Source organism: Oryzias latipes, chromosome 17 (genome assembly GCF_002234675.1).
Source record: "Oryzias latipes chromosome 17, ASM223467v1".
Taxonomy (NCBI): Eukaryota; Metazoa; Chordata; class Actinopteri; order Beloniformes; family Adrianichthyidae; genus Oryzias; species Oryzias latipes.
The window spans coordinates 12,783,576-12,808,930 of NC_019875.2; the positions used below are offsets into that span (position 1 = coordinate 12,783,576).

Consider the following 25,355-nt stretch of genomic DNA (forward strand, 5'->3'; position numbering starts at 1 on the left):
AGATTTATGCCAAGATTAATTATAAGCATGTCGTCCAGATCGGATAAAACTGACATGACATGTGCAGTAATCACATTACAGCGTCAGACAGCAGCACTCCAGCCATGTGTGGAGCACGTGACAGCAGTCTGAGAGTCTGGAGGCTCAGCCCGGTGCTGCTGGGTTCTGGCTCAATGCTGTCACTCTGCAGTTTATATATTTTCTTCACTTGAGCTGACTGGATCTTTGGGTTTCTCCGGAGAAACTTCCATCAATTTCCTGTTCTAGAACATAACTCTTTGGAGAGAAGATCTCTGATTTCCACCAAGTCTCCACCTTCTTTTAACAAATGTTAAAAAGTCAAATTCAACGCTAAAATGAGGTCTTGATTCTGCCTGCAAGAGGAGCCAGAGTCATGAGCAGCAAGAAGCAGTCGAGTCACAGCTGTGTGGCTGCTGTGGGTCAGATGCTGCCAGAGCCAGGCTGCTTCTGTCAGCAAACTGCAGAAGAAAGTATGAAAACAGGAGAAACTCAGCTGTGTTGATCATGAGGGGTTTCTGATCAGCAGTGGATGGCGTGAGAAGAACGGTGCCCCCGCAGAGTTGGCCAGGCCCGCACTCTGGACATACATTAAACATGAGCTTCTAAAAATAAAAGCCAAGCCGCTAGCTTTCATCTGGGCCAACGCGGCATTGGGACAGAGACGGGTAGGAGGGGCATTTGTATTTACAGACCTCTTCTCCAACTTTGATTTCCCTGCATGGTCCAAAGACAAAACCTGGGGTGGTGACTTTCAGTGAACCTCACCACTTTTTAGTTCCAAGGCTCTGGAGATCTGGAGTTTCTTTCTCCTCTTTTCTGATGTCTGAGTAAATTCAAGAACTCCCCCAATCCTGACAAAAAAGAAATCTGAAAGCTGGGGTAGACAGACACCCATGCCTTATGTTGCAGTTCCTTTAAAGACCAGCGGAAGCAGGTTTCAGTAGACTAAAAAGTCTAGTTTTGATTTGAAATCAGCTCAAATTTATGTATTTATTGGCTGTTTTGATGACTGGCAGGTGGATGGACTCCACTTAATCCTCCCTTTACTTTGTCCTGCTCAAACTCAGTTTTTAGGAACTTTGTCAGTCAAGGTGGGTGGGGTATAATCAGGTCCATATGACCGATACATGGCCCACCCTGATCCTAGTGATAATCCAATGTTTAGATCAGTGGGACTGACAAAGCATTCTGCTTCACTCTGAAGTAGCTATCAAAGCAGAATCTGACATCATTGAATCCTAACCTTTTCAATTTCATGGGTAAGCCTTTCAGTGGGTAAAACATGATCACCCAGATGGCAATTATCAAAACATGCATCGATTTAAGTGCTAATGGGATTCTGAGTAGAGTAGGAGTGTAACAATTCAGTTTAACAACGAATCGATTCATGTAAGTTGTGGTTGATGATACGATTCATAGTCGATATTGTAGTTCATTTTGAACGATCCGAATCATGGACATAAAATCGATCCAGGACATCTTCAGCCAAAAGCTTCAACCAGTGTGACTCAGATACCTGGTACTGAACATTGCAGGTGAGGTTTTCCAGATTCCTTGTATTTCTTGCAAGATTGTCAAAGTTAAATTAAATATGTGAACAAACAAACAAGTTACCAAGAATTAGTGGTAAATATATTCACATTTCAGTTTCTTTGATTTCAAAATAATACAAGAAGACATTATTAGAGCATTCTACCACAATGTTTGGTCACGTCTTCAAAGTGTTTTCACATATTGGACTGTTTTTCCGCCGTCACATGTCTGTTGTCTGCTGTGATGCACTTGGTCGTTTTTAGGTTATAGTAACATAAAAATTCCATGCCTCAATTCAAATGAGTTTTTCCCCCCAATATCAATATAATCGATTCATTTAATTTTGAAAAGATTTTTTTTCAAATGATATGGATCGATTCCACTAAGAACGTGCCTCAGAGAGATCGGAGGAATATTAGTCGATTCGTAGATTAATTGTTTACACCCTTAATTCTAAGTCTAAATAAAACAAACAATAAACCCCCCAACAAGAATTGGGTCGTCACCCCTCTGAATGAAAGGAACAGTTCCACGCAGCTACTGTTTCCTGGTGGGGCACTTCTCCCCACTTTTTTCCGTTTTTCCTTCATTATTTCCCTTAATCGTCACATTTGTAACCTTTAATCCCCCCACCCCCACCCCCTCCGCTCCCTTTGGAGCTTCCTTCCTCTATCCACCCCGCCCCGCCCCTCCCGTTCTCTCTACTTCCTGACACTTTCCTCTGTTCCTTGTTATCCTTAAGTCCCCCCTCCAGTTTTGTAAGTGTGTTTTTGTGTAAACGTGTATGTGTGTGTAGGTGTGGTGGTGGTGGTGTGGGTGTTGGGGGGGGGGGGGGGGGGTGAGTCACATGGTTCACGTTCCCAGCTCCGCCATTTTGGAGGAAAGTTTGGGATTTGTGGACCTGGGAGGAGGAGGAGGGGGAGGGATCTCCTGTCGGACAAGTTTGACACGAAAGCAGCAGGCAGGGAGGGGGCAGCGGGCTGGACTCTGAAGTTTTCTTGATTTTATTTGGAGCGGCAGCTCGTCTCCGGACCTCCGGCTCCAGCACGCCCCTCCAGCGCGGCCCCGGGACGGCGCCGTAGGGTGAGGTCCCGCAGCGGGAAGCCGGACCGTCACTTCCCCGCAGCCGCGGTGAGCCTGCGCGGGGCTCGCCGGCTCAGGAGCCTCCCTCACGGGAAGTTCAGAGCCAGGACTGCCGCTCTGTTCGTCCCTAAATTCTTCAGTTCTTGTCTGGGACGTCTGTGTTGGAGCCCGTGGGAGCAAAAGCTGCAGTCCGGTTCGGCTCAGCCTCACCTGCCTCAGAGTTTTGCAGGTTCGGACGGGAACTTGGTCGGTGCTGACTGATTGGGAAGGGTTTTTCTGGAGCGCCAACAGCGGGCTGAATGTGGGACTAATCGAGCCGAACCTGCCCAGTGTGAGGACTGTATGCGGCGAACACAGTGCCGAACCGAGCCATGCCTGTGAGAAAGAAAGGTAAGCGTTCACTTTAGTTATGCACCAAGTAGGCGAGCTAGCTCTGCTAACGGCTGAAAGTCTTAAGTGCTGGCTCGTGCGGAGAAACACGAGACTCATAAGAGACAGACGCACAACCACGGACTCACAAATACGCGGCCCAGTTTGGCCTCCTTAAGCAGAGCCGAGCCATGCCGGCCAGGTGAAGTAAGTCAAAATAAAGCTAGCTTGTTAGCTTATGTTGCTAACCAAGTTATAAAATTGGCACCTTGTTTGGAGAGCGATTAAAAATAAACTTAATTCGAGTAAAACATTCGTGAGGTTTTGTTCCCTAAGCAGGATAAAAAAAGTGTTCTAAAGACCTATGATCATCATAATGGGTCATAAACGAAGCGGAACCGGTTTAATGTAGCGCCAACAAAAATCATAATAATAAGCCAGAAATGTGGATAACAATCCAGTCAAAATGGAACTAAAACGAAAGTGTGTGTTTTTAAAAATATATATTTTAGATATAAATTATAATAGTTAAATTGTCCACAGCAGGTTTGATTCCAGATGTGGTTTAGTTTGTTGAAAGTTTGCTGTGTAAATACAGATGCCAGGTTTGGTTTACCTGCAGTCCATTGCAGCTACGGAAGCCTGGAAAGCTCCTCAAAAATCTGCTCAGAAGCCGTCACTAAGAAGTCCCCTTTTTAGAATGCTTGTGTTTATTAAAAGTTACCACATGACCCTGAAAACTGTATTTTGAAACTGTTTCAGATAAAGTTTGACATTTTTAAAGCTTTGGCTCAACTAAACTTTGAAGTTGGTAACATTTGAAATGGACAAACTCGGATGTAAACAAACCTGAAAGTTGATCAAGTATTATGTATGAAGTTTCCCTTACAAATCTGGATTACTAAACTTTCCATTAGTGTATCCCAATGTAAAGACTAATCTTACTGGGGCCCACTTCTAAAAATACATAAATTACAAAAGTTTTGAATAAAGATGACAGTATTACATAGCCTATTTATAGTCTTTATAGTCATTCAAAATCCCAAAGATTAAAAACAATCAAACAGACGAGTCAAAACAGTACGGTACTTGTTTTTGTTCACCTCATGGTAGGTCTTTTCAGAGCTTCCACTGATTCACCCATGTTTTTTTGGCAGAGATTTTTACACCAAATGGCCTTTCTGACACAACCCTGTAATTTTTCCGGGCTGGGGACTGGCACAGGGAGTCTCAGTCGTGGCCCCTTGTGGCTCCGTAGTAAGGCAGAAGGGTTTTGCCCGAAGACCCACACTGGATGACGCTCATTGCGCCCCCTGGGAAATGAACCCTGGTTACCCACGTACCAATCCTACACACAGCCAACCGAGCTGTCAAGCAGCACACGAGGCAAAACAGCGCAATGTAGATTCGTTTCATGTATATTTGAATATTTTGGATTATTGGCTACTTTAAAACTACTATCACTACCTATAACCATTATGTCTAAAGGCAGCCTATTCCTCTAAGCAATTGCTCTATAAATAGCTGTTTTTTGAGTGCATTAGATCATGGTAATAGAAAAGTAGCTGAGGCCCTTTGTGTGTTAAAATCAGGTCTAGGAGTGTGCAGTAATTGTGAGATTAAGCTTTAATGTCCGCATTTTATGTACAGACAGACCCAGACTACAAGCAAGTTTATCATTGATTTTTATCCATGTCAGACTTTGATGCATCCAGTTCATATTAGTTTTAAAAGGGCATCCTAGAGCCAGTTTTCCAGCGTTACTCTGCTTTGTCTGAAGTTTAAGGTCTTTGGGCGACGCGAGACCAAACTACAGGGCAATGGTCCACGTATCACTAAATACTCCGGAAACATTTGTTATAATAATTGATGTGCTTAAACTTTGGTTTGGTTTGACTAACCTTTGAAGTTGATAACATTTGAAATGGTCAAACTCAGGAGTTGATCAACTTGCTGTAGTAAAGCAAAAATGATTTATGCCATTTTAAAAACAGCTTAAATGCAACAACTCCGCCCACTTAGAGGCTGGATTCCACGGAAATCGAAATTTGACTGAAACCAAGGCGTGTCACGGAGTGTAATGCATGCCCATAAAATGGAAATGCAGCTAAAGTGCTTAGCAATGAAGGTCACGACCACATAAAACAGGATTAAACTGGAAAAATGTATTTAAAACAAACATACACCTTATCTCAAATAAATATAAATGAACTATGATGTGCTTTAAATTTAATGTAAATAAAATTAAATGCAGTCAAACTTGTAGACTTTCATAAATTTTTCATTCTCATTTTGAATATTGATCCTAAAAAAGAAATATTTTAGATTAATTTAAAACTTTGTTAACAAATGTCACACATAACCTCTGACTTAGGTAAACTTCTACACCATCCACATATACTTGACATAAATAAATACCAACCTATATAGGCTTGAACATAAAGTCTGATCTTGAAAAAATGTATGTTGAAGGACTCTGACGTGGATACAAAATTTGGGTGTAGAGTAGACAAACTATTATACATAAACATGGACGTGAATAGACTGAGACCTAAAAAAAAATTGAAAATTTGGATTTAAACAAACTTTTTGCATAAACTTTTACCTATATAAACCTTGACTCAAATAAACTTGCAGGTAGATACTCGGACATGGAGAAGCTTTGCCTTAAATGATGGTGTCACACCATGTCACTGGAGTTTTCTCATGTCATCGTTTTGTGTGTTTACATTCCACCCGGCGCTGACGCACAGGCTGCACTTGAGTCCATCCACAGCAGCCTTCCAGCCCCAGCACTCAGAGGCATTATTGTCATCTCCAGAGACTTGAATCATGTAACCCAGGGCTCTAGCCACTTGCAGCTTGCCACCAATTTGTTGTCTGTCCAACTAGGAGGAACGGTACAATGGACCCTCTGTATGCTAATGCCAAGGAGGTGCATACTTTCACCCTTCTACCCCTCTTGGCAAATCTGATCACAGCTCGCTACTTCTTCAGTTTCTTTAAGAGGCAAACTGAAACAACTCAGCAGTTTAGGCAGTGGTTTGCTGGAGCAGCGGATGTCCTTCCTCAAAGCCGTTGTTGGCTCAGACTGAAGTGTTCTAGTGGAATTGCATGGGGAGTATTTAGGGGACGGTGGTGTGTTTGACTAAGTAGTTGAAATTCTGCATAGACTTTATGGTTCCTGTTGTGACTGTTAAGTGTTTTTCCAACAAAAACCTGGATTGCCAGCAAAGTCATAGCTCTTCAAAACAACAAAAAACCCCCAGAGAGCATTCAGAGGCAGGAGCTGTAGGATTAGATAGGTGCAGAGCATTGACTGTATGTGAGAACTGGACTGAGGGATTCCTCCCCATTCTTGTTCCAAATAGGAAGTAAAAATAAGTCTTTCAAGAAGCTAAAACCCCACAGACTTCTATAGAGAAATAAACAGCTATTACTCAGCAATTTTATTAGTCAGAATAACCATTCTCACTCTAATACCTTTAACATGTTCTTGCTAATCTTAATTCTGTGTAGTGCAAGTTATTTAAGATATAAACTGAATAATAATAATAATTAATAATAATAAATGGGAGGTCTGGAGGGGTATGAAGACCATACCTGGCTTCACCTGATTGGATCAGTTGTCTGGTGGGTGGGGATCATGTCAGAGCTGATAAGCTACCGGTATATGCATTTTTATTTTTATTTTACAGTAGATTCAATTCCCCTCCCCCTGCAACCCACCCCTCATTTCTCCAGCCTATCATCAACCCATGTTTTCATCCATCCTCCCCCCTGATTGGGTCTTTGCTTCTATCGGTCTGCTCCTTTCCATCTCAGCTGACCAGGTGAGCTCTGAACTGGAAAAACACCAGGAAGGCAGCTGGTCCAAATCAGATGTCCCCTAGGCTTTTGTAGTCCTCAGTGAGCTTCTAAAGCAAGTTTATAACCTGACTTGTAGACCCTCCCCTCTGTCTTGGGGGAAGTCTCTTCACCACAGAAAGCCTTTTGTTTTGTTCCTGTACCTTAGAAGGGTTATCCCAGCCAGCTGGATGATTTCAGGCCGGTTGCCCTCACCTCCCGTGTGATGAACACCTTGATGTGACCTGTCCTCTGCCTCACTCAGTCACAAGGGGAGGGTATGAGAGACCCCTCCCCAGTTTTGCATATCAGGCAAAGATGCATGTTGAAGTGCCCTCTCCTACTTTGATGTGCTAAGATGCTACTTTATGACTTTTCTGGTGGTTTTAAACGCCACCAAGCTTCACTCACTCCTGGAGAAGCCGACCTCTATGCAGCTCAAAAATTATAGCAAATTACAAACATTGATGAAGAGACAGTTTGATGCTGAAGAGTCTGCCCTTTTGTTGGGTCTTACTCCTTTGTTGTTTTTTGGGCCCTCTTTTTTTGTGCTTTATTTTAAGACGAACAAGCACTCATCAAGCTATAGAAAGCTCCTGGAAGATGACCAAACCCAATTCTCTTCCTGAGGGTCTGTCAGAAGAGACGCTGCGTTCATCATGGACATTCTGACACAAACTATGTTTCAATTCAATTCAATTCAATTTTATTTGTATAGCCCAAAATCACAACAACAGTCGTCTCGATGGGCTTCGAAGTAAAACATGAAATCAAAAGGATCACGAATACAAAGAGTTCAATAGAAAAATACTAAAATGAACTAACAAACTGACTAAGCTATACTGGCATCCCTGCCCTTAGACCCCCCTTCGCGGTAAGGAAAAACTCCCAAAAAAACCGGATTCCGGAAAAAACGAAGAAACCTCAGGGGTGCCCACATGAAGGAGGGATCCTCCCCCAGGACGGACAGGCGATTTACCAGAAATCTTAGAGAAGAATTAACTTATCTAAATCTACAACTACATATATAAAAGTCCAGCAGACGAGCTTCATCCAGCCGTGGTTATCGGGACAGTCAAAGGCGCGAGTCGAGCCGGAGACAGGAACCACAGCCAGGTGTAGGAACAGGAGCAGAAACGAGATACATGGCCAGGTACAGAGCAGAGATGAGCCAGAGGCAGGATCCACAGCCAGGTGTAGGAGCAGGAGCAAAGGCGAGGTAAACGGTCAAGTACTGGAGCACGGATGAGCCAACTGGAGTCTGGAAGCACTCCCACTCCCCAGGAGGGGAGAGGAAAAGAGGGACAATACATGAATCGCACTGCACCAAACAGAGGCATGGAGAACTAAATGATAAATTATGATCAAGAATAGAGGAGAGGAAGGGTAGAAGTAAAAAAGGAAAGAGGACAGAACCCCAGTGTACCATAGTTACCCCAGCTTCAACTTCTAGCAGCCTTTTAAAAGAAATAGTTATTATTAAGTTTAATTTAAACAAACTAACATTAAGTTAAATAATCTCTGAATACTAACTAGTCTGACAATAAGCCTGTCCAAAGAGGAATGTTTTCAGTCTAGCTTTGAATGTAGAAACTGAATCGGCCTCTCTTATATGAGCTGGGAGTTTATTCCATAAGACAGGGGCTTGGTGGCTAAACGCTCTACCTCCAACCGTACTTTTACCAATTCTAGGAACCACAAGCAGTCCTGCATTTTGCGAGCGAAGTGTTCTGATTGGTTGGTAAGGGACTATGAGGTCCTTAATATAGGACGGGGCCATTCCATGTAAGGCCTTATAGGTTAACAGGAGGATCTTGAACTTAATTCTAGAATCAACTGGGAGCCAATGGAGCGAAACTATGTTGCTGCAGACCTCTGGTCAGATTTCCCAGACGTATTTGAAAATCACTTCCAATGGAGTAAAGAAATGAGCACTGAACTCCAGGTCTGTAGGACATGTAAACACACTGTTAGGCCGAATCCAAATTCTCCCCCCTACCCCTCCTGCTTCTCCCTACCCCTACATCTAGCCCTCCAAACGAAGAGTTATAGAAAACTATTGTTTTCTAATTCAGACGTCACTCCCACTCGATGGCGCCGGTCATCTGCATTAGCGCGGAGCTGCCAGGGCTTGGAAAATAAATAACATCAGCTTTAGAACTTAGTCATTACTTACATTTAAATGTAAAGGTCTTTGCTTCGAAGCAAACTCACGTAAAGAAATGTGCTTCTCAGCATGATGCGGAACACCCTCACAGCGGAGGGATACAGAGCCCTCCGCCACGAGGGTTTGAACTCCGCTGTGGTCTCCTGGTTTTTCTGGTCACAAGAAAATTTTTTAGGAAATTTTGGTGGTTTTTAGAAGCTGCAGCTGGTGTTTCACTGAGAAATCCGTTTCTCTTTACCTGCAGGAACAAACTTGAAATAACTTTAGCTCTGCTTTTATTTACAAACAAAAATAACCTTATATTTTGACCTGGACTTAAGGGCTTGGATGTGGTTATTAAATGTGTGTGTGTGTGTCTGTGTGTGTGTGTGCATGCAGCCAAGAAGCTCCAACATCTGAGCCGCCTCTTTCTGTCCTGCAGATGCCCAACGGGCCCTGCTGCTGCTGGAAGAGTACCGAGCCAGGCTGAACCACTCGGAGGACCGGCACCTCAGCTTTTCCATCCAGAGGGTCATTGACATCTTCCAGAGCAACCTCTTCCAGGCACTCATTGGTATGACCCCAGACATATAACAGGTTCAACTCTGACTTGGAATAAGTTCTGGCTTGGTTCTGGATCAGATTTCAGGCTTGGCTTTGGATTGTAGCCAGGCCAGGTTTTTTTTCTTTCTGTTTAACAAGTTACAGCCCTGGCTTTTAGACGGGTTGCTTTAGTCTGAAGCAGGTTTCAGAACTGGTGTGGATCACGCAAGGCCTTGGCCTGGAGCAGGTTCCACCCCTAGTTTCTGAGCAGGCTTTAGCCCTGGTTTTGGAACAGGTTATGGCCAGAATCTTCTCTGGAGGCTGCACCCTCATTAGTGAAGGCGTACAAATCAGATCTTGTTCTTTCACCTCCAAATAGGTCGTCTGCATTCACACATATTTCTGTGTTTTATTTTGAATCCGCTGATGTCAGCGATATGATTTCTGAAGTCCCTGCCATACGTCAGAAGAAGCTCCACTCTTTAAGATCTGAGCTTTAGCTCCAGTATTCTTTGAACTACGGTAAATCCTCATCTTTTTATGGAATTAATGTAGTTAGAGCAGATTCTGACACGGAAAACTGGCTTTGTGCTGTTGTGCAATACTTTACATTAGTAAAGCTGAGAAAGAGTGTGTGTAAAGACTGAATTCCTTCTTTGAAATCATGCTAAGTTTGTCAGGTGAATAGTATGTTCTGAGCCAGAACCCACTAAGACAAGGATATGAGTTTCGCTTATTTTTAGTCAACGCCAACAATCGACTTGGAATGGACCTTTCGGAAAGCTCTGTGCTGACAGATTTGCTTCTTTAGCTGATGTACATCCTCAGGTCTCAGGTTTGAATCCAGAGCCGTACTGTACTTGTGAGCGTGAGACAGACCTGGAACAGGTGTGGAGTGGTTCTAGTCCCCGTTTTAGATGGACTCTATACAGCTCTTCCTTCTGAAAGTCTCCACAAAGACTTCCTGTCTGCTGCCCCCCGCTCAGGTGATCCTCGGCTAGAAGCAGCATTCACTTTAATGGACTGAGAACGGTGCTTTATTGATCGTCTGAAATGTATTTGGGATGTAAACCTGCTGATATTCTACTGAACATGTCTGCATCGTCCTGTTCTCGGAGTCTCTGTGCACATGTATGCAGCTTCACGTGCACATTCCACGCACAGGCGTCTCACGTGCACTCTGCAGAAGAATTCTCTTTTTTTTTTTCAATAACCGTTTCAATATAGACGCTGACTGAACATTATTTTAGATCTTTGAATGTTGCTGATGAAAAATAGATTTGTTTCTCTCGGTTTCCAATCTGCTGGCCCCCCCAAAAGGAGGTGTGCGGTGGGCCAGGCTCCATGTAATCCCTCTGTGGACACGATGATTACCCCCGCTTGTAATCCCCCCATCCCAGCTGACAGATCTGCGGGCTTCAGTTCGGGGGCAGATGGTCTCAGTCTTTTTCATTTCTGAGCATTTTTTTCCTCTGAAATTAAAACGGTATTTTCTTCTTCAGCCTCTTTCTCATCTGTGCCCTCCCCCAGCTTCCTCCTGCTCCTCCTGGGGCAGCCCGAACAGATGCAATCTTTAAACCACGCCCAGACGCTGTTACAAACCTCTAATGGGAGGGGCGTCAAAAACTGTCCTACACTACATGAATAACTTCTTCCAGCATGGGGGGGGGCTGGTCAGGGCTGTAAGGTTGCAGGTGAAAGCACGTAACTTCTGAGTCCTCTCCCCTCAAGGATAGGTTAGAATTGATTTGCTAAAGAATGAGGTTTTACCCAGAAAACCCCTCTGAGCTACTCTATCCAAATGTGCCTGTGACCTCATTCTTCACATGATCCCAGTGTGCATGGAACCTGAGCGTGCACGTGACTGTAATGTGCAATGCAGGACAGGCCAGTGGGGCAGGTGGAGAAACAGCTGAAGAACAGCTGGCAAAACAGCTGGGGTTGCTGCAGTAAAAGCAGCTGAAGGAACAGCTGGAGAAACATCTGTGGAACAGCTGCAGGAAGAGCTGGGAGAACAGCTGTCAGAATTGCCAGAGAACTGTGTCTTGCTGGAACTTTGACGGAACAGCTGCTGGAAAAACTGAAAGAGCAGCTGTGGGAACAATAAAGGAACAGCTGGAAAAACATTTGGGAGAAACAGCTGTGGCAACAGCTGAAAAAAATTACCCCTGGAATAGTTGCAGGAACAGCTGGAAAAACAGCTGTGTGCATGGCTGGCAGACTAGCTGTGGGAAAGTTGAAAAAACAACTGGAGGAACAGCTGTGGGAACAGCGGGAAAAACAGCTGAAGGAACAGCTACAGGAATGTCTGAAGAAGTAATCTTAAAATGGGTGAAGAAAAAGCTGTAAAAAATGAAGGATCAGCTGTGGGAACAGCTGGAACAGCTACTTGACACATCTGAAAGAACATCTTGAGAAACAGCTGGCTGAAACGACTGAAGGAACAGCTGGAGAACAGCTAGCACTTCAACTTGGTCTATTTGTAACACGCCAGTTGTCTGCTAAAGTATAAAAAAAAACCAAAAGAATGTCCAGATTTTAAAATTGAGACAAAAAACCAAAGCTCTGCACACAGCATGGATGTTTGTGGTGGAGTCTCTTTAATTACAGGTGAGATTTGCCAGTATATAGGAAATCGCTTCTCTGTAATTGCTGCAGAAAGCATGGGTGAGACGGTTACCATTGAAAGAGAAGAACTACGCATTTGGTCAATCAGTTTAACCACAACACATCTGATTTGAGTCTTATGAGTCAAAATACCTTTTTGGTTTAAATGTAAAACATTTACAGAATGCGTTAAAGACCCCCACTGGTAAAAGTTGTGTTTTCAGTTTTATTAACCTGTTCTTGTAACATTTTTCTGATGATGAAGGATATATATATATATATATATATATATATATATATATATATATATATATATATATATATATATATATATATATATATATATATATATATATATATATATAAAAATAAATAAAATGTCTTTATTCAAATCGTTGTAATTCAGGACCAGATAAAAAGGAAAAATAGCGTATTTGTGACTTTAAAAATAATAGTGGCGGGGCACGAACAAAAGGAAGATAGCGGGGTTTCTCTATGCCAACAGTTCTGCCCACAACTCAGAGGCATGATGAAGACTACTGGGAATGCATTAAAACTGCTAAAACAATTATTGGAGTAGGACTTTAAGTCTCTCTTAAGTAATTTTTGTTACTCAAATTTGAAAAAAACACAGTTGTATAATGCTTTCAGAACTTCCCATGTTCTTGAAATAAACAACCAGAGTCAATAAATCAGTGGGAGTAAAACCCCGACAACAGACCACTCTATTGTCATGATGACTGCTAGTGATAACAGGGTGGGTCTGTCTACCTGCAGCCATCATTAAGGAGAGTAGAGGATCCGGTGCTTTTGTTCTGATCGGTGCTCTTTAGACTTCTAACCCCCTCACCATCTGTCTCTTCTTTCTGTCTTTTCAGATATCCAGGAGTTTTACGAAGTGACCTTATTAGACAGCCACAGATGGGTGGGGGCTTCCAAGGGGGTGGACCCTGTGGCGCCCATCCACCTGTGGGACTTTCCCAGCCTTCATAGCTCAACGGTGACGTCGGAGACGCTGCCCAGCCTCAGCACCAGCATTGAGGTGAGAACAGAACCCGAAGTCCGGCTGCCTTCACAGTTTTCCTTTCAGAACCCCCAAGACCAACAACTCTCGAGGGAGGGTGTCGGGACACCTGAAGGAAAGCTGCTGCTGATGTCTGACTGTCAGATCACTGACAAAATCTTGCGTCATCATTTTGGCGTTACTGCTGGAGGTTGTGTTAAAGGGGGCAGATTTTTGCCCTACAGTTCTGAATGGAGTGAACTACAACCAGTAAAGGCAGGTTTCTTCAGAAGAATAGCCAGGAAAGGCAGCTTTTATTGAAAAACCATCCCATAGAGGTAATTTTTATGGAAAACATTCTGTACAGACACCTTCTGTAAAGGCAGTATTATTTTTAAAAAGTCTGCAATGATGCTTTTTTTTTGCTCGAAGCGAAGGCAGCGTTTCTTCAAATGGCAGGCAGTGTGGGAAACTTTGATGAAAAGAAAATGAAGCAATTGGCATTGACAGGTTTCCTTAAAAAAGATTGAAGACATTTTTCTAAAAATGTATGTGGGGAAAGTTTTCTCTAAACAATAGGTGGTTAAGGGCACCTTGACATAAAAACAGATGGTTAAGTCGGCTTAACAGAAAAACTAGGGGTCTAACGAGTAATTCATGGATCTATTTCTATACCTACGATCCAGCCTGATCGATCAGTACCATAAAAAAGAAATATTTTTTTTAAAATAAGGTTATCAATTTTGGAAAATACCATTTGGATTGATACATTGTACGTTTACTTTACGAGAATTTAAAAACGACCAAGTGACATCACAGCGGACAACACACGACGGCAACAAAAAATGATCAGTCCATCATTCCAGTCCAGTGGCATTTTAACCTAAAAACAGATGGTAAAAGCAGCTTAATGTTTAAACTTTAAGCTGTGGTCAAGGCAGCCTAATGTATAAACTTGACATATTACGCTTCCTTTGCTTCTGTTTTTCATTTAAGCTGCCTTTCTTTTTGTTCAAAGTCTAAACAGACGTCAAAGGTAGCTTAAAATAAAAACAGTGAGTTCAACTCTTCCTGAAACCAGACAGTGAAAGCAGCTTCCAGGGTTTCCTTGTTATTTCATGGTAGTGCTCTTTCTCTCTTTCTCTTTTTTGCTGTAAATGCCTTTCGCGCAACCCCCCCCCCCCCTCGCAGGACTCCCCTCTTCTTAATGAAATTCTGCACACGCTGGCGCAGGCCAAACTCTCTCCCTGCCCTGGCAAAGTAAGTACACGTGCTGTTGGTGGGAGGGTCTGTCGGTGTTCACCTGTGCCGCATGACCATCCAGTTTTCGTGTGCTTCGTTCCATCAGAGAGGAAGGGTCTTCTGGGTCCTGGGTGGGGCTAACTTCAAGGTGTGGCTGTGGTTTGGGGAACCGGCTCTGTGAAAGGGTTTGGTTCTGCACGACCCAGAAGAACCTGGTTCAGAGCTGAAAAGCACAGCCACACGCTGAGGCAGCCAATGAGGCGTTTAGGGCCCCATGGTTCATCATGCTTTCATCATGCTGTCGGGTTTAAATAGTACACCTTCTTTCCTCTCTGCCTGTTGGTGATCTGCTCACCTCATGGGAAGATGGACTCTCCATGGCTGCCTCTTTAGAGAAAATGTGCTTTAATTGAGGATTTGTGTTATGCAAAGCATCAGAAAGTATCAGACCAGCAGCATCAGTTACATTCTCCAGACTTGGTAAGCTGTTAAAGCCAAATCTATTCAGGCTACCTGCAGGCTTAGAATCTTTTTTCTTTTAGCAGTTGTTGAAGATGGAGTTGTGTTGGTCCTGCAGCAGACTGCATCTGTACTGGTGGTGGTGGTTTGTGTGTCATTCTTGGGGAGTCTGAGCTGGGACGGCTGAATGTAGAGCTTGTGTTGCACCCATCGGGACATTTCTAACATTTGTGACCGACGGTGGGGACGGCTCCTGCCGATGCAGCAAACATCGTCCAGCAGACTGGTGCCTGCTTTGGAGACTGATCAACACAAAACATCCTCAGCGAGGATGAACTGAATCCCTGCTGCACAGGAGCAACAGGTCCAGCAGGTTCTCATGTGGGATGTTCTGTTGTTTTGGAAACGACTAAGAGTAATTAAATACGTTATTTGTGTGGATTTACGATCATAGAAGTGAATGTTATGATTAAAAAACATTTTCATATCAAAGAAAGTTTAAAGACTTTCAACCTGTTGTTTCTGAATTGAAAATATTACCCTTTCAGAGTCAAGATGTTGCTGATTCCTGGTTAGAGGTGATTATTATTATTATTTAAAATCTTGAAAGCTGAAGCTAAGTAGCTTCACTGTGATTTTCAGCTGAATATTTTCTGGGAAACATAGTTCTGTGAAGGTGGCTGACATTACAGCAGTGATGAGTGGGATGATGCGTTCAGGGACTCCCTTGCTGTGACTTGAGCTACTCTGGATGATCTGTGAAGATGTGAATGAGCTGCAGATTACAGTCTACAAGCTCCAGAAAAATGCTGGCATGTGTATTCATGTGTTATGCTTGTGTTCCAATTGGCATAAAGCAGCTCTGCTTCTTCCTCACATCTATAACTGTTCCAGTGTGGCATTAGCGAGGTCTCCCAAAAGCTCTCGAAGGCAGTCCTAGTCTAGGGTTGGTCCTCTAACCAAGTAGTGTCTGGGACAGGGCTCTGGGGGCACTGACTGGGTCTTCATGTTAACCCCTGAGAGGAGTCTGTCATTCCATGAAAAACAATCCAAGTTTTTTAAACAACAAATGAAAGCAGCTTTTCACACATGTGGGAGACATGAGATTGAAGACCTCAGATGAGGGCAGAAGGACAGACGGATCCGTGGCAGCACTTTGGACTGGAATGAAGTCCTTCTTTGGATACAAAACAGTACTTCTAGGTTTTAGTTTGGTTTTTATTAGCATTTGTTCCCAATCAGACTTTTGTTGAAGTACATTGTTCCTCTTGGTATGTTAATACTCTCTTCCTTTGGGCAGAGCAGATCTGAGGGTTGTAATCTAGCTGTCAGTGCCAGCATGCAGGCCTGAATGGTGTTCATCCTTGTAGATGAATCTTTGCTGACCTTCTGTCCCATAGTTGTCTGAAAAATCTTCAGCAGTGTGGAGAACCTGGTTTCTGTTCCCTAAAAGGCTGAATCATCAGACACTCTGAGGGTCCGTACTGTGTTTCCGGACCCCCTACAGGTGGCTGGCAGGAGAAGTGGGGGAGCCTTTGATGCTGTACTTTTCAAGCCCCACAACATCTAGACTTGGCTTGGGTTTGAGATTTCCGCTGTTAAAACCCGTCTGTTTTACAAGCCCCCAACGTCATTGTTACAAACGAGACTGTAAAAGTGCCAGAATGCACCCCCAGTACATTCAATCCCCCATTTTTAGGTCCTTGTCCTGCAGATCTGCTTTAATGCAGGAGGGTGTGTCCATACCTACTGCTGTCATGTGATTCATTTTTGTGTGCGATTGATTATGGCCTGTATTTAAATAATCTATTTAATCTATTTTTAATTTAGGTTTGAGGTATTTGCATTTAAATTCATGAATTAGGCCTGCAAAATATACCACAAATTTATCGTTATCGCAATTTCCAGCTCTGCAATACGCATATCTCAAAAGATGGCAAAAATCGCAATAAATAGTAAACCTTAAATGTGCTAAAACAATCATATGGCAGCTTGAAGTATTTAACAAATCAAATAAATGCCTTTATGCATTTGACTAATCAGATGGACGCCTTCAAGTTGTTGACCAATCGGATTGAGGCCTGTGATGTTAGATGTTTGTCATCTATGTCGATGAGGGTCATTTGGACTATAATTTTTAAACTGTTGCAATGAAATCAGCATTATGTTTTTGCTTATTTTGCTATTTGTTTAAATCCAGCAAATTATATCGTTATCGCAATATTAATCTCTAATATGGCACATCGGGAGTTTTCCTCATATAGTGCAGCCCTAATTTATGAAGTTTTTGTTATTATAACAGACTTCCAACCTTTGAAGCTTTTTATGCCACCAAGGAGGATTTTTTTAAATCTTGAAAAAAAATAAAAAAAATAACCCATCAGATAAAGACTGCTCTAATTTATATAAAAATAGAAGGAGCCCTTATCTGAGCAATCTAAACAATGTTAATCACTAACTCCTTACCTTGCCTTATACAGTTTATCACAACCAGAAGACAGTAGAAAAAACACAAATGATTTTATAGTATCCTTTAACCTGGGAAGGAGGTGACACTGGAGGACTTGAACAATTTAGACCTTTGTTTCTTTGAAACAAAAGTTTTGCTTCATCGTCTGAACATAAAAACAGTAAGAGGTGAACTTTCCCTCTGAAATGGTGCTTTGTCTAACTTGATGTTTTGAAAAGTGGCAGAGCGAGATCTCTTCAGACTCTGTAACTGTTACCATGACAACGCATTGCGTTGGATTGAGTTTTTTTTATTGGGGTTTGGGGTGGGGTGTCTGGCGTGACCCCAATTAATAAGAGGAAATGGATGTCTTCTAAGTCTGAAGTCACCACGTGTGAGTGCACATATGTTCCTCGATGAAAACAGATTTCAGAAGAACATCTAAACTGATCCGGAAGTCTTCCTGTACATTTGTGTTTTGAAAACTGCTGATTCTGGGTTTGATCCAGCCTGCCCTCTAAAAACTTAGAATATTCCCAGTTGGAGCTGTCGGGTGCAGCAGCATCCACAGCTCCTGCATCCCGCCGCTGTGCCGAAAGTCACTTCCACCTGGGACTGATGCCGTTCTAATCCTTGGGAGGTTCTGAAAAGCAGGTAATGGAGGCACATGTTTGAGTATTCAGCAAGTGCTCTGCAGAGTCCAGCAGAGGGAGCCATTGCTCTGAGGGGGTCGATCCTCTTCTGATAACACTGATTCACCTGCATCAAAGCACCAATCAGTTTCTACTTTTGTGCTTTCCACTTAAACCTTCTAAAGCTGCAAAACTGCAGCAGAAAGGGTCTCTGTTCTTGCCCAGTTATAAATAAAGCTCTTTAAACAATCCTGAACCAACATTTCTAAATTGTCAGTATATTCTTTTTCTAATGGATGTCTAATTAGTTTGTCAACAAAACTTTGCTGCATGTCACCAATGATGACATTGAATCTTATACATGAACAACAAAAGCATTACTAGAAGCTGCTCTTCAAGGGCTGCTAGGACTTCATTTGGCCACAAGATGTCTCTTTTTTTTTAGGTTGTTTTCACATACAAATGTTGGTAAAACTTCATCGGCTTAGATCTAAGCTGTACTCTGGATATAGGTAATGAATAGAAGACCATTTTAAAGGAGTAACATATCTGTGAGGGACATAATTCTTGCTTGGTTGTAAGAGGTAAATACTGATTTTCTACAAAGAAATTCTTTAAAAATCATCCAAAGTGATTTCCTGAATTTTACATTCTGACTCTCACAGTAAATTTGAAACAACAGAATTTGTATCTTTTTTTTAGTGGGAGAACTTGCAGAATTTCTTACTGACAAATACATTTGTGGCCGTGTGTGTATGTGTGTACAAACTGCAACGTGGTGTTGTAATAGAAGCCAACTTTTTCTTTGTGTTTTTGTGATCTCTGGGGATCAACATCGGGGGAATTTGTTTGTTTGCTGATACGTGTTGTTGTTCTGCTCTTAGGTGTTTGTCATCTGTAGCAGGGCGCTAAACCAACTTGTTTATTTTACTGGTGTGCTAAAATGAGTGCACATAAATGAGTTGCAGCCTAATTTTCAACTGTAATGCATTCGACAGCACTCTTTTCCAGGATCACTTTTTTTGTCCATTTGCTGCCTTTCACTGAAAGGGAGAGGGGGCACTTGAACAGTGTATTTATCACAGCATAAAATGTGCTTTTTAAAGATGCATTGAGCTTTTTCTGTCTTTTATCGTAAAATGCATTAGAACCAGTCACAAATGCACTTTTGCCAGCCATCATTTTCCTACAGTCTTTACAATGAAAACAGTTCATTATAAAATGGACTCTACTGGACACTGAGTCAGGAGAGTGCTGGTCATTCAGCTCTCTTGGACATAAACACACCAGAGGAGATTTGAAGAATTACAACCTCCTGCACCAAAATGCTTCCTTATAGTTAAGAAATTATCAGCACCATAGGTCTTTCAGGAAACCTACTCTGATTAGATAACCATTCTAATCAGTCAAAGCGCCACAACTACGATTCCACGCCAACAACCATTGCAAAAAGATGTTCAATGGAACCAAATCTTTGCAATTCAGATCCGGCCTAAACAGTTTTAACAAACAGTTGTCAATCTTTCTTTAAATCTGTCCTCATCCTCTGAGGCTAGATCAGTTCTGAGCTGCTTGGCTCCCTCTGACTGCAGCATGTGCAGATGCAACCTGCACACATACATTGTTTATGACCTCAAAGGGTTGGACACACAGGTGCCACCTGAAACTTGTATTGGTTATACCATTGAGAAATGTGGTCACCTGCAACTAAATTGCTTTAATTCTAGAGCCATGTTTAGTTTGTTTTTGTCCATTTATATCAGTTTCTCTCTTGTTATTATGCTTACGTTTAGGGGAAGAACATGAAAGTCATGAAGTGTTGGAACACCGTGCAGATCATACTGTCTTTTGAGATGATTACCTTTCCAAAGAAGAGGGGGTTTGGTTGAGGGGGTTGGAGCAGATGTTTCCTTTGTCTGCAGCTTCAGACTTCAGTGCTCAAACGTTTTTATTCCAGCTCCATAAGCTAATTGGGAAAGATCTGCTTTCTCATATTTTATCTTGTCCTCTACCCCTAAATGACTTACACGGCGTGATAGAGGCCGACAGGCAGGTGTAAATTTCCCTGACACTCTCTAAGGTCTGAACTTTTGCTATTGAGGAGCAGCCCCGGCGTCCGAACACCGTGTTACACGTCTGGATCACAATGCTGAATACACCGTTGGACTCCTGCCATGTTTGGGTTTGATATTTTTGTCCGACTTTATCTGACTTACATGACAGTTGCAATTTAACCCTGCAATGGTTTGTTTTCATCTTGTTTAAAGACCCACTCTGATGAAAATCGTCTTTTGTTTTGTTTAACATGTTCTTGTAGCATTTTTTTTCTATGATGCAGGACATGTATAAGGAAAATGAAGCTTCAGATTTCACTTATTAGTATTTCGTGATTCAAATTGTTGTGAATCAGTAGCAGACATAAAAAGCTGTATGGATATAAGTGTGACGTAGAAGCTACAATGGCAACCATTAAGCTCACTGCGACTGCATTCGGATGCATCCACTCGCAGACAAACAGATCTACGTATGTCTTCATTTTCCTCGTCTGAGCTGCATCTGGTTCAAAACTGTACGGCTGAATAGTTCCAGTATCGCCATTTTTGTTGCACCGGAAATGTTAGCTTGGAGGTGTGAGGGGCTGTAAGCTAGGGACATGGTTGCTCCCCACCAACAATCCCACCTACAACAACTCAGTGAATTTCTAATGAACTCCTGCCGCTGTGCAGAAACTGTCCTAGAAAATGACAGTTTTTTTTTTTTTACTTTGGCTAAAAACAGCCCCATCATAATTAAAGGACCGCTGGGAATGCTTTAACAATGGATCAAAATATGTTGGGAGTGGGACTGTAATACAAAGCTCAATACCGTGCAGTTCTGTTGCATTTTTCTTTCAAAGACTTTCATGCTTATGATAAGTTGACCATAAAGGTTTGAAGCTCCTTTAGGATTCTCAGCTAATGTGACGATCGTGCTGCTATGTTTGCTAAATTATTCATTTCCTCACTTTATTCTTTCATTCCTCATTTTTTTAAGAATAGAAGTTATTGACCGGCTGGTGTTCTAATAAGGAAGCAGTGCTGTAAGATATGGACACCTAGGCTCCGCCCCAATTTCTTGATCTTCATCACCTGACACCCCCTTTTTCTCCTTTTTGCTCTGCTCCACATTACTACTTTCTTCGTGAAGATGAATACACCCCCACCCCTCATTGTTTTGATGAATCATGTGACCAGCCTTTCCCTCCCCCTCCCGCCAGAGGCCCATCACACCCCCACAGCAGAGAACAGCCTGCCAACGCACAGCATCGCTCAGTAGCTCTGGCTCTCTTCATCATCAGTCAGAGCTAGAGAGACCAAGAGGAAGATAGACCAGAGAAGGAGGGGGAGTTGATAAGGGAGGGGTAGCTTTTAGCTGAGGGGGGGGAGGAGGAGTAGTGTGTTGGGGGGGTTCTCCCCAGATGAAGGCAGAGCACTGGGAGTCGTTTCCTGCACGCCGCCATGGAGCGATACGAGGAATGAGGGCGGATGGTGAGAGCGGGGAGCAGCAGCAGCAGCGGAGGGGGAAGCGCTGGGGGGGGTGTACGGCGTGGCAGGAGCCGGCTGCGCACCTGCAGGAGGCGGCTGGGGACCAGCTGCCCCGGCGTCGAAAAGATGTCCGCTGGCATGAAGAAGGTGGACTGCTTTTCACCCATGCTGTGCCACTGCAAGGTGGCCTGCACCAACAGCACCATCTCCCTCATGTTCGGCTGCAAGGTGCGTGGAGGGGGGGGGCGTCCTCACAGCCGGAGAGCTGAGGGTTTACTTAGGTCTGAGATCGGATGTCCGAGCTGTTAAGTTGGGTGATTGGGGAAAGTTCACGTTCATCAGGGAGAATGATAGTAAGAGTGGGTGGTAAAAACACCCCCACGCTCGCGCTCTGATAGACCCTCCTACATCTGATTGGACCAGACTCTGTGGTCCACCAGTACCCGGAGAGCCCATTTGTAAACAAACAGCAAAGAGTGCAGCTCATAAATTCTGCATTTTGTGGTGAAACTATTCCAGCTTTTTTAACTGCAGGTGTTTCCTTAACCCTTTAACAGTGGAGATGTCACCAATGACAGCTAAATAACACATGCTCTTTGCAACCAACTGACATTTTTTCCACTGCCAAATCTCTTTGACCGTTTATGCAATCACTGTGAATGAGCTGATTCCACATAGAGAAAAGTGCCTTTGCATATCAGCTCTGCACTAACGTGCAACACATTACTAACCTAAAGTGTTGCATAACCCCACAAGCCGCTTTTTGCTAGAATAACGTTATTTGCACTAACAGTTGAAGAGTTACGGTAGCCGAAAAAATGTCAACAATGGAACCAAAGCGCCGGTGTTAAAAGGTTAAAAAACAATCTTTTCACTTCAGAAAGTCTGGGGGGAAAAAGGATTGTGCTACTGCCTAACAATGTAACCTCTGCCGACCTCCAGCCCAGATGACGGATACAGGGTTTTGCCAGTAAGGTGAAAAAATCTCTGCCAAATCACCTGTGCGAATCAGTGAAAGCTGATTCCCTGTGGCGTCTCCTGAAGAAATATGGCAAAAGATGAATGAAAAATTTACCATCTTCATGTTTGTGTCAAGAACAAAAAAATGATGGAAACTTATGTGTAATAGGTCTGTCTGTTTATGCCTGCCTGTCTTTCTGCCAGCTCCAATACCTGTGTCCCTGTCTTACCACGTGGCTGTATGTCTGCTTGCTCGCCCACCTATCTGTCTGTCCATGTCCCTCTCTCATTCTGCGTCTGCCTGCATGTCTGCCGACCCGTCTGTGTATGTCTGCATTTCTGTCAGCCAATCTTCAAAGCATGTGAGAATCATAAATAGAAGCTTAGTCTCAGTGTCTCCGTTAGCCTCCTGTATTTTCCCGCCTCACGTCTGACACATTAAACGTTTGACCATGAGAAATCTGACAGGCTCCGCCTCTTCTGTTTCCCAATGGAGGAGCATGCTAAAGATGGGCACACGTGGGGGAGGATTTGATTGTCCCTGTGGGGATCTTTGACTCTTCCAGGGACAATAGGAGAGCCTGCAGAGGTGCCGAGATGTCTTGGACCCCCCACCTACGTCTCTCTCCGTACTGTATTTGATGTTCTCTTCATCACACTTCTGAATCATCCACAGCACCCCTCCCCCCAACTTCCTGTGCTTCTTCTTTTTATAGCAGCGTTCACAGACAAGAGACAACGCTAAGCTGGTTCCTCCCCTGCTCCTCTCCCTCCTCTTTATTAGCTCTCTTATAAAGGGGCGGAGACTGTGACAGTGCCGCTTGTGGACGTTCTGTCCCCCCCCCCCCCCCCCCAACCTCATCAGTGAGTGGGTTTAGTGACACCTGTCTCCTGAAGTGCTATGGTGCCCCCTGCTGTCTGTGCATGAGCTGTGTTTGCTGTTGAATTCAGGAGCATCACGGCTTCTGGGAAGATGGAGATCTAAACCCTACAGTTTTGATCTTCTGAGCATCTCCTTTAGCTCTGTTTATCTCTGCATGGATGGAGCTGGCATCCCCCATGACACTGAAATGTCCACATGAGAGCAGCTCTGCAAAACTTCCCTGGACGTCTTGTCAGAGCAACGCTGATACTCACAGGAACTTCATCACTTTCGGGCAGCCGGTTTTTTAGTTAGGAATCTCTAGTCAAACACCACAGATCCAAACTTTAGTCTTTTTCACCATTATGGACGTTCACACATTCGATCTCTGTTCCATTACTATGTTTTATTGAAAGCTAGTAGTTGCTTCTGGATGAGGTTAACAATTGCAGCTAAGCCTGGACTTTTTTTTTTTGTGTTGGGCATCTTTGAAGTTCTAAGCCAACTGATTTTAAAGAACAACTCCAACAAAAATTGTGTTTTTGCTGTTTTTAACATGTTCATGTGCCATTTCTCTCATGATGGAGAACACATATAAAGAAATTAATCTTAAAATTGCATTTCTGAGTATTACTTTATTCAAGTCATTGTGAATCAGGAGCAGATGAAAAAATGCTGTTGGAAATGGTTTGGGTGACGTGGAACCTACAACTGCAAGTGACAAGCTCCCGCCTCTGCTCCATTCTGATGCATCCACTTGCAGACTAATAGATACATGAACATGTATGTATTCGTTTTCCTCGTCTGAGATGGTATCTGCCTCAAAACTGTACGTCTGGATTGCTCCAATAATGCTTGCCATTTTGTTCTTGCACCGGTAATGTTAGGTTAGGTGTTTGAGGGGCTGTAAGCTAGCGTGAGAGAGTGTAAACAGATGGATGACAGGAAATGGGGGCAGGCTTACGCAACACCAACAATCCTGTCTACAACTCTGAGGCAAACTCTTAATGAACTCCTGCTGCTCTACAGAAACTATGTCCTAGAAAAATTACAGAGTTGAGGGATTTTGGCTTAAAAACGGCACCATCAGAATAAAAAACAAAAAAAACTTGGTATTCAATAAACCAAAAGTTAATTACACTGGGATGTTTTTTTCCAACTTTTACTCTGGCCTTACTCAACCTTTTACTCAACCATGATCTGACTGTAGAAGATCTCTTTACTTCCAACTACAATTATCTTTTCATAATTTCCATTTATTAAGTACTACTGGCCATGTTCACATATTCGCTAGATCTTCACTAAGTAGATACTGTAAGTAGATACCATCTACTCCCTCTTGCACTGAATAAAAATGTAGCGAACACTGCATTTTTTTAGCAGACATTCTGTGATTGGACCTTTGGTGGTGAAATGGACCCTGGGAGTGTTGGATTATTGTGGATGTCTGCTGGCATTTCTTTTCTTATAGCTCCAACTGCAGATCTTTGTGCTGATGACTCAGTCAGACAAGACCTAGGTTGTTGGAGCTCTGACTCACCTGCTGCTGGAGGCCAGCACAAATATGCTACTCGCATGCTTCTGTTTACGATGCGTTCATAGTTCCCATAGGGATTAAGTTAAAAATTCTTCTAGTCATGATCATAGTTATGCATTCAATTAGGCTATGTGCTTGATTATTTTTACGAATGTGCTCATGGTTAATATTACGCTCATGATTGTTCATGATTGTGCTTATTATTAGGGTCATTCTTATGTTTGTAATAAGCTCATGTTTACGATCTTGCTCATTTTCACCAATTTTTTAGGATTACTCTCCCATTGACGTTTATGTTCAGGTTAATGCTAGCATTCATGATTACGTCCATATTGGCTTTTAGAATCAAGCTCATTTTCACATTTTCCTCCCATGTTTTCGATCATGATCAAGGTCAAGATTATACTTATGTTCTTTATCAACCTCATGGCATGATTACACTGATGTTCACGATCATGCTTATGTTCACAATACACTTGTGTTTAAAATCATGCTCCTGTTCATGACTACATCAATTATTACTTTTGTGCTCATGACTG

General features: G+C 43.0%; 1 protein-coding gene across 19 annotated transcripts in view; it reads left to right on the plus strand.

Annotated features, from left to right (window-relative positions):
- Window positions 1-2,407: 2,407 nt before the first annotated feature.
- LOC101156681 (discs large homolog 1-like protein) overlaps window positions 2,408-25,355 on the plus strand; it is a 53,400-nt gene continuing 30,452 nt past the window's right edge. For 12 of the 19 annotated variants that reach the window (XM_023965500.1, XM_023965505.1, XM_023965502.1 and 9 more), the window contains exons 1-4: window positions 2,408-3,027; window positions 9,441-9,572; window positions 13,027-13,190; window positions 14,343-14,411. In XM_023965500.1, coding sequence (XP_023821268.1) covers window positions 3,009-3,027; window positions 9,441-9,572; window positions 13,027-13,190; window positions 14,343-14,411 — 384 coding nt within the window. In that variant the 5' untranslated portion in view covers window positions 2,408-3,008. Of the gene's footprint in view, window positions 3,028-9,440; window positions 9,573-13,026; window positions 13,191-14,342; window positions 14,412-21,521; window positions 21,686-25,355 lie in introns of those variants that run through there. The other 7 variants (XM_023965504.1, XM_023965513.1, XM_023965518.1 and 4 more) reach the window with 3 other exon arrangements.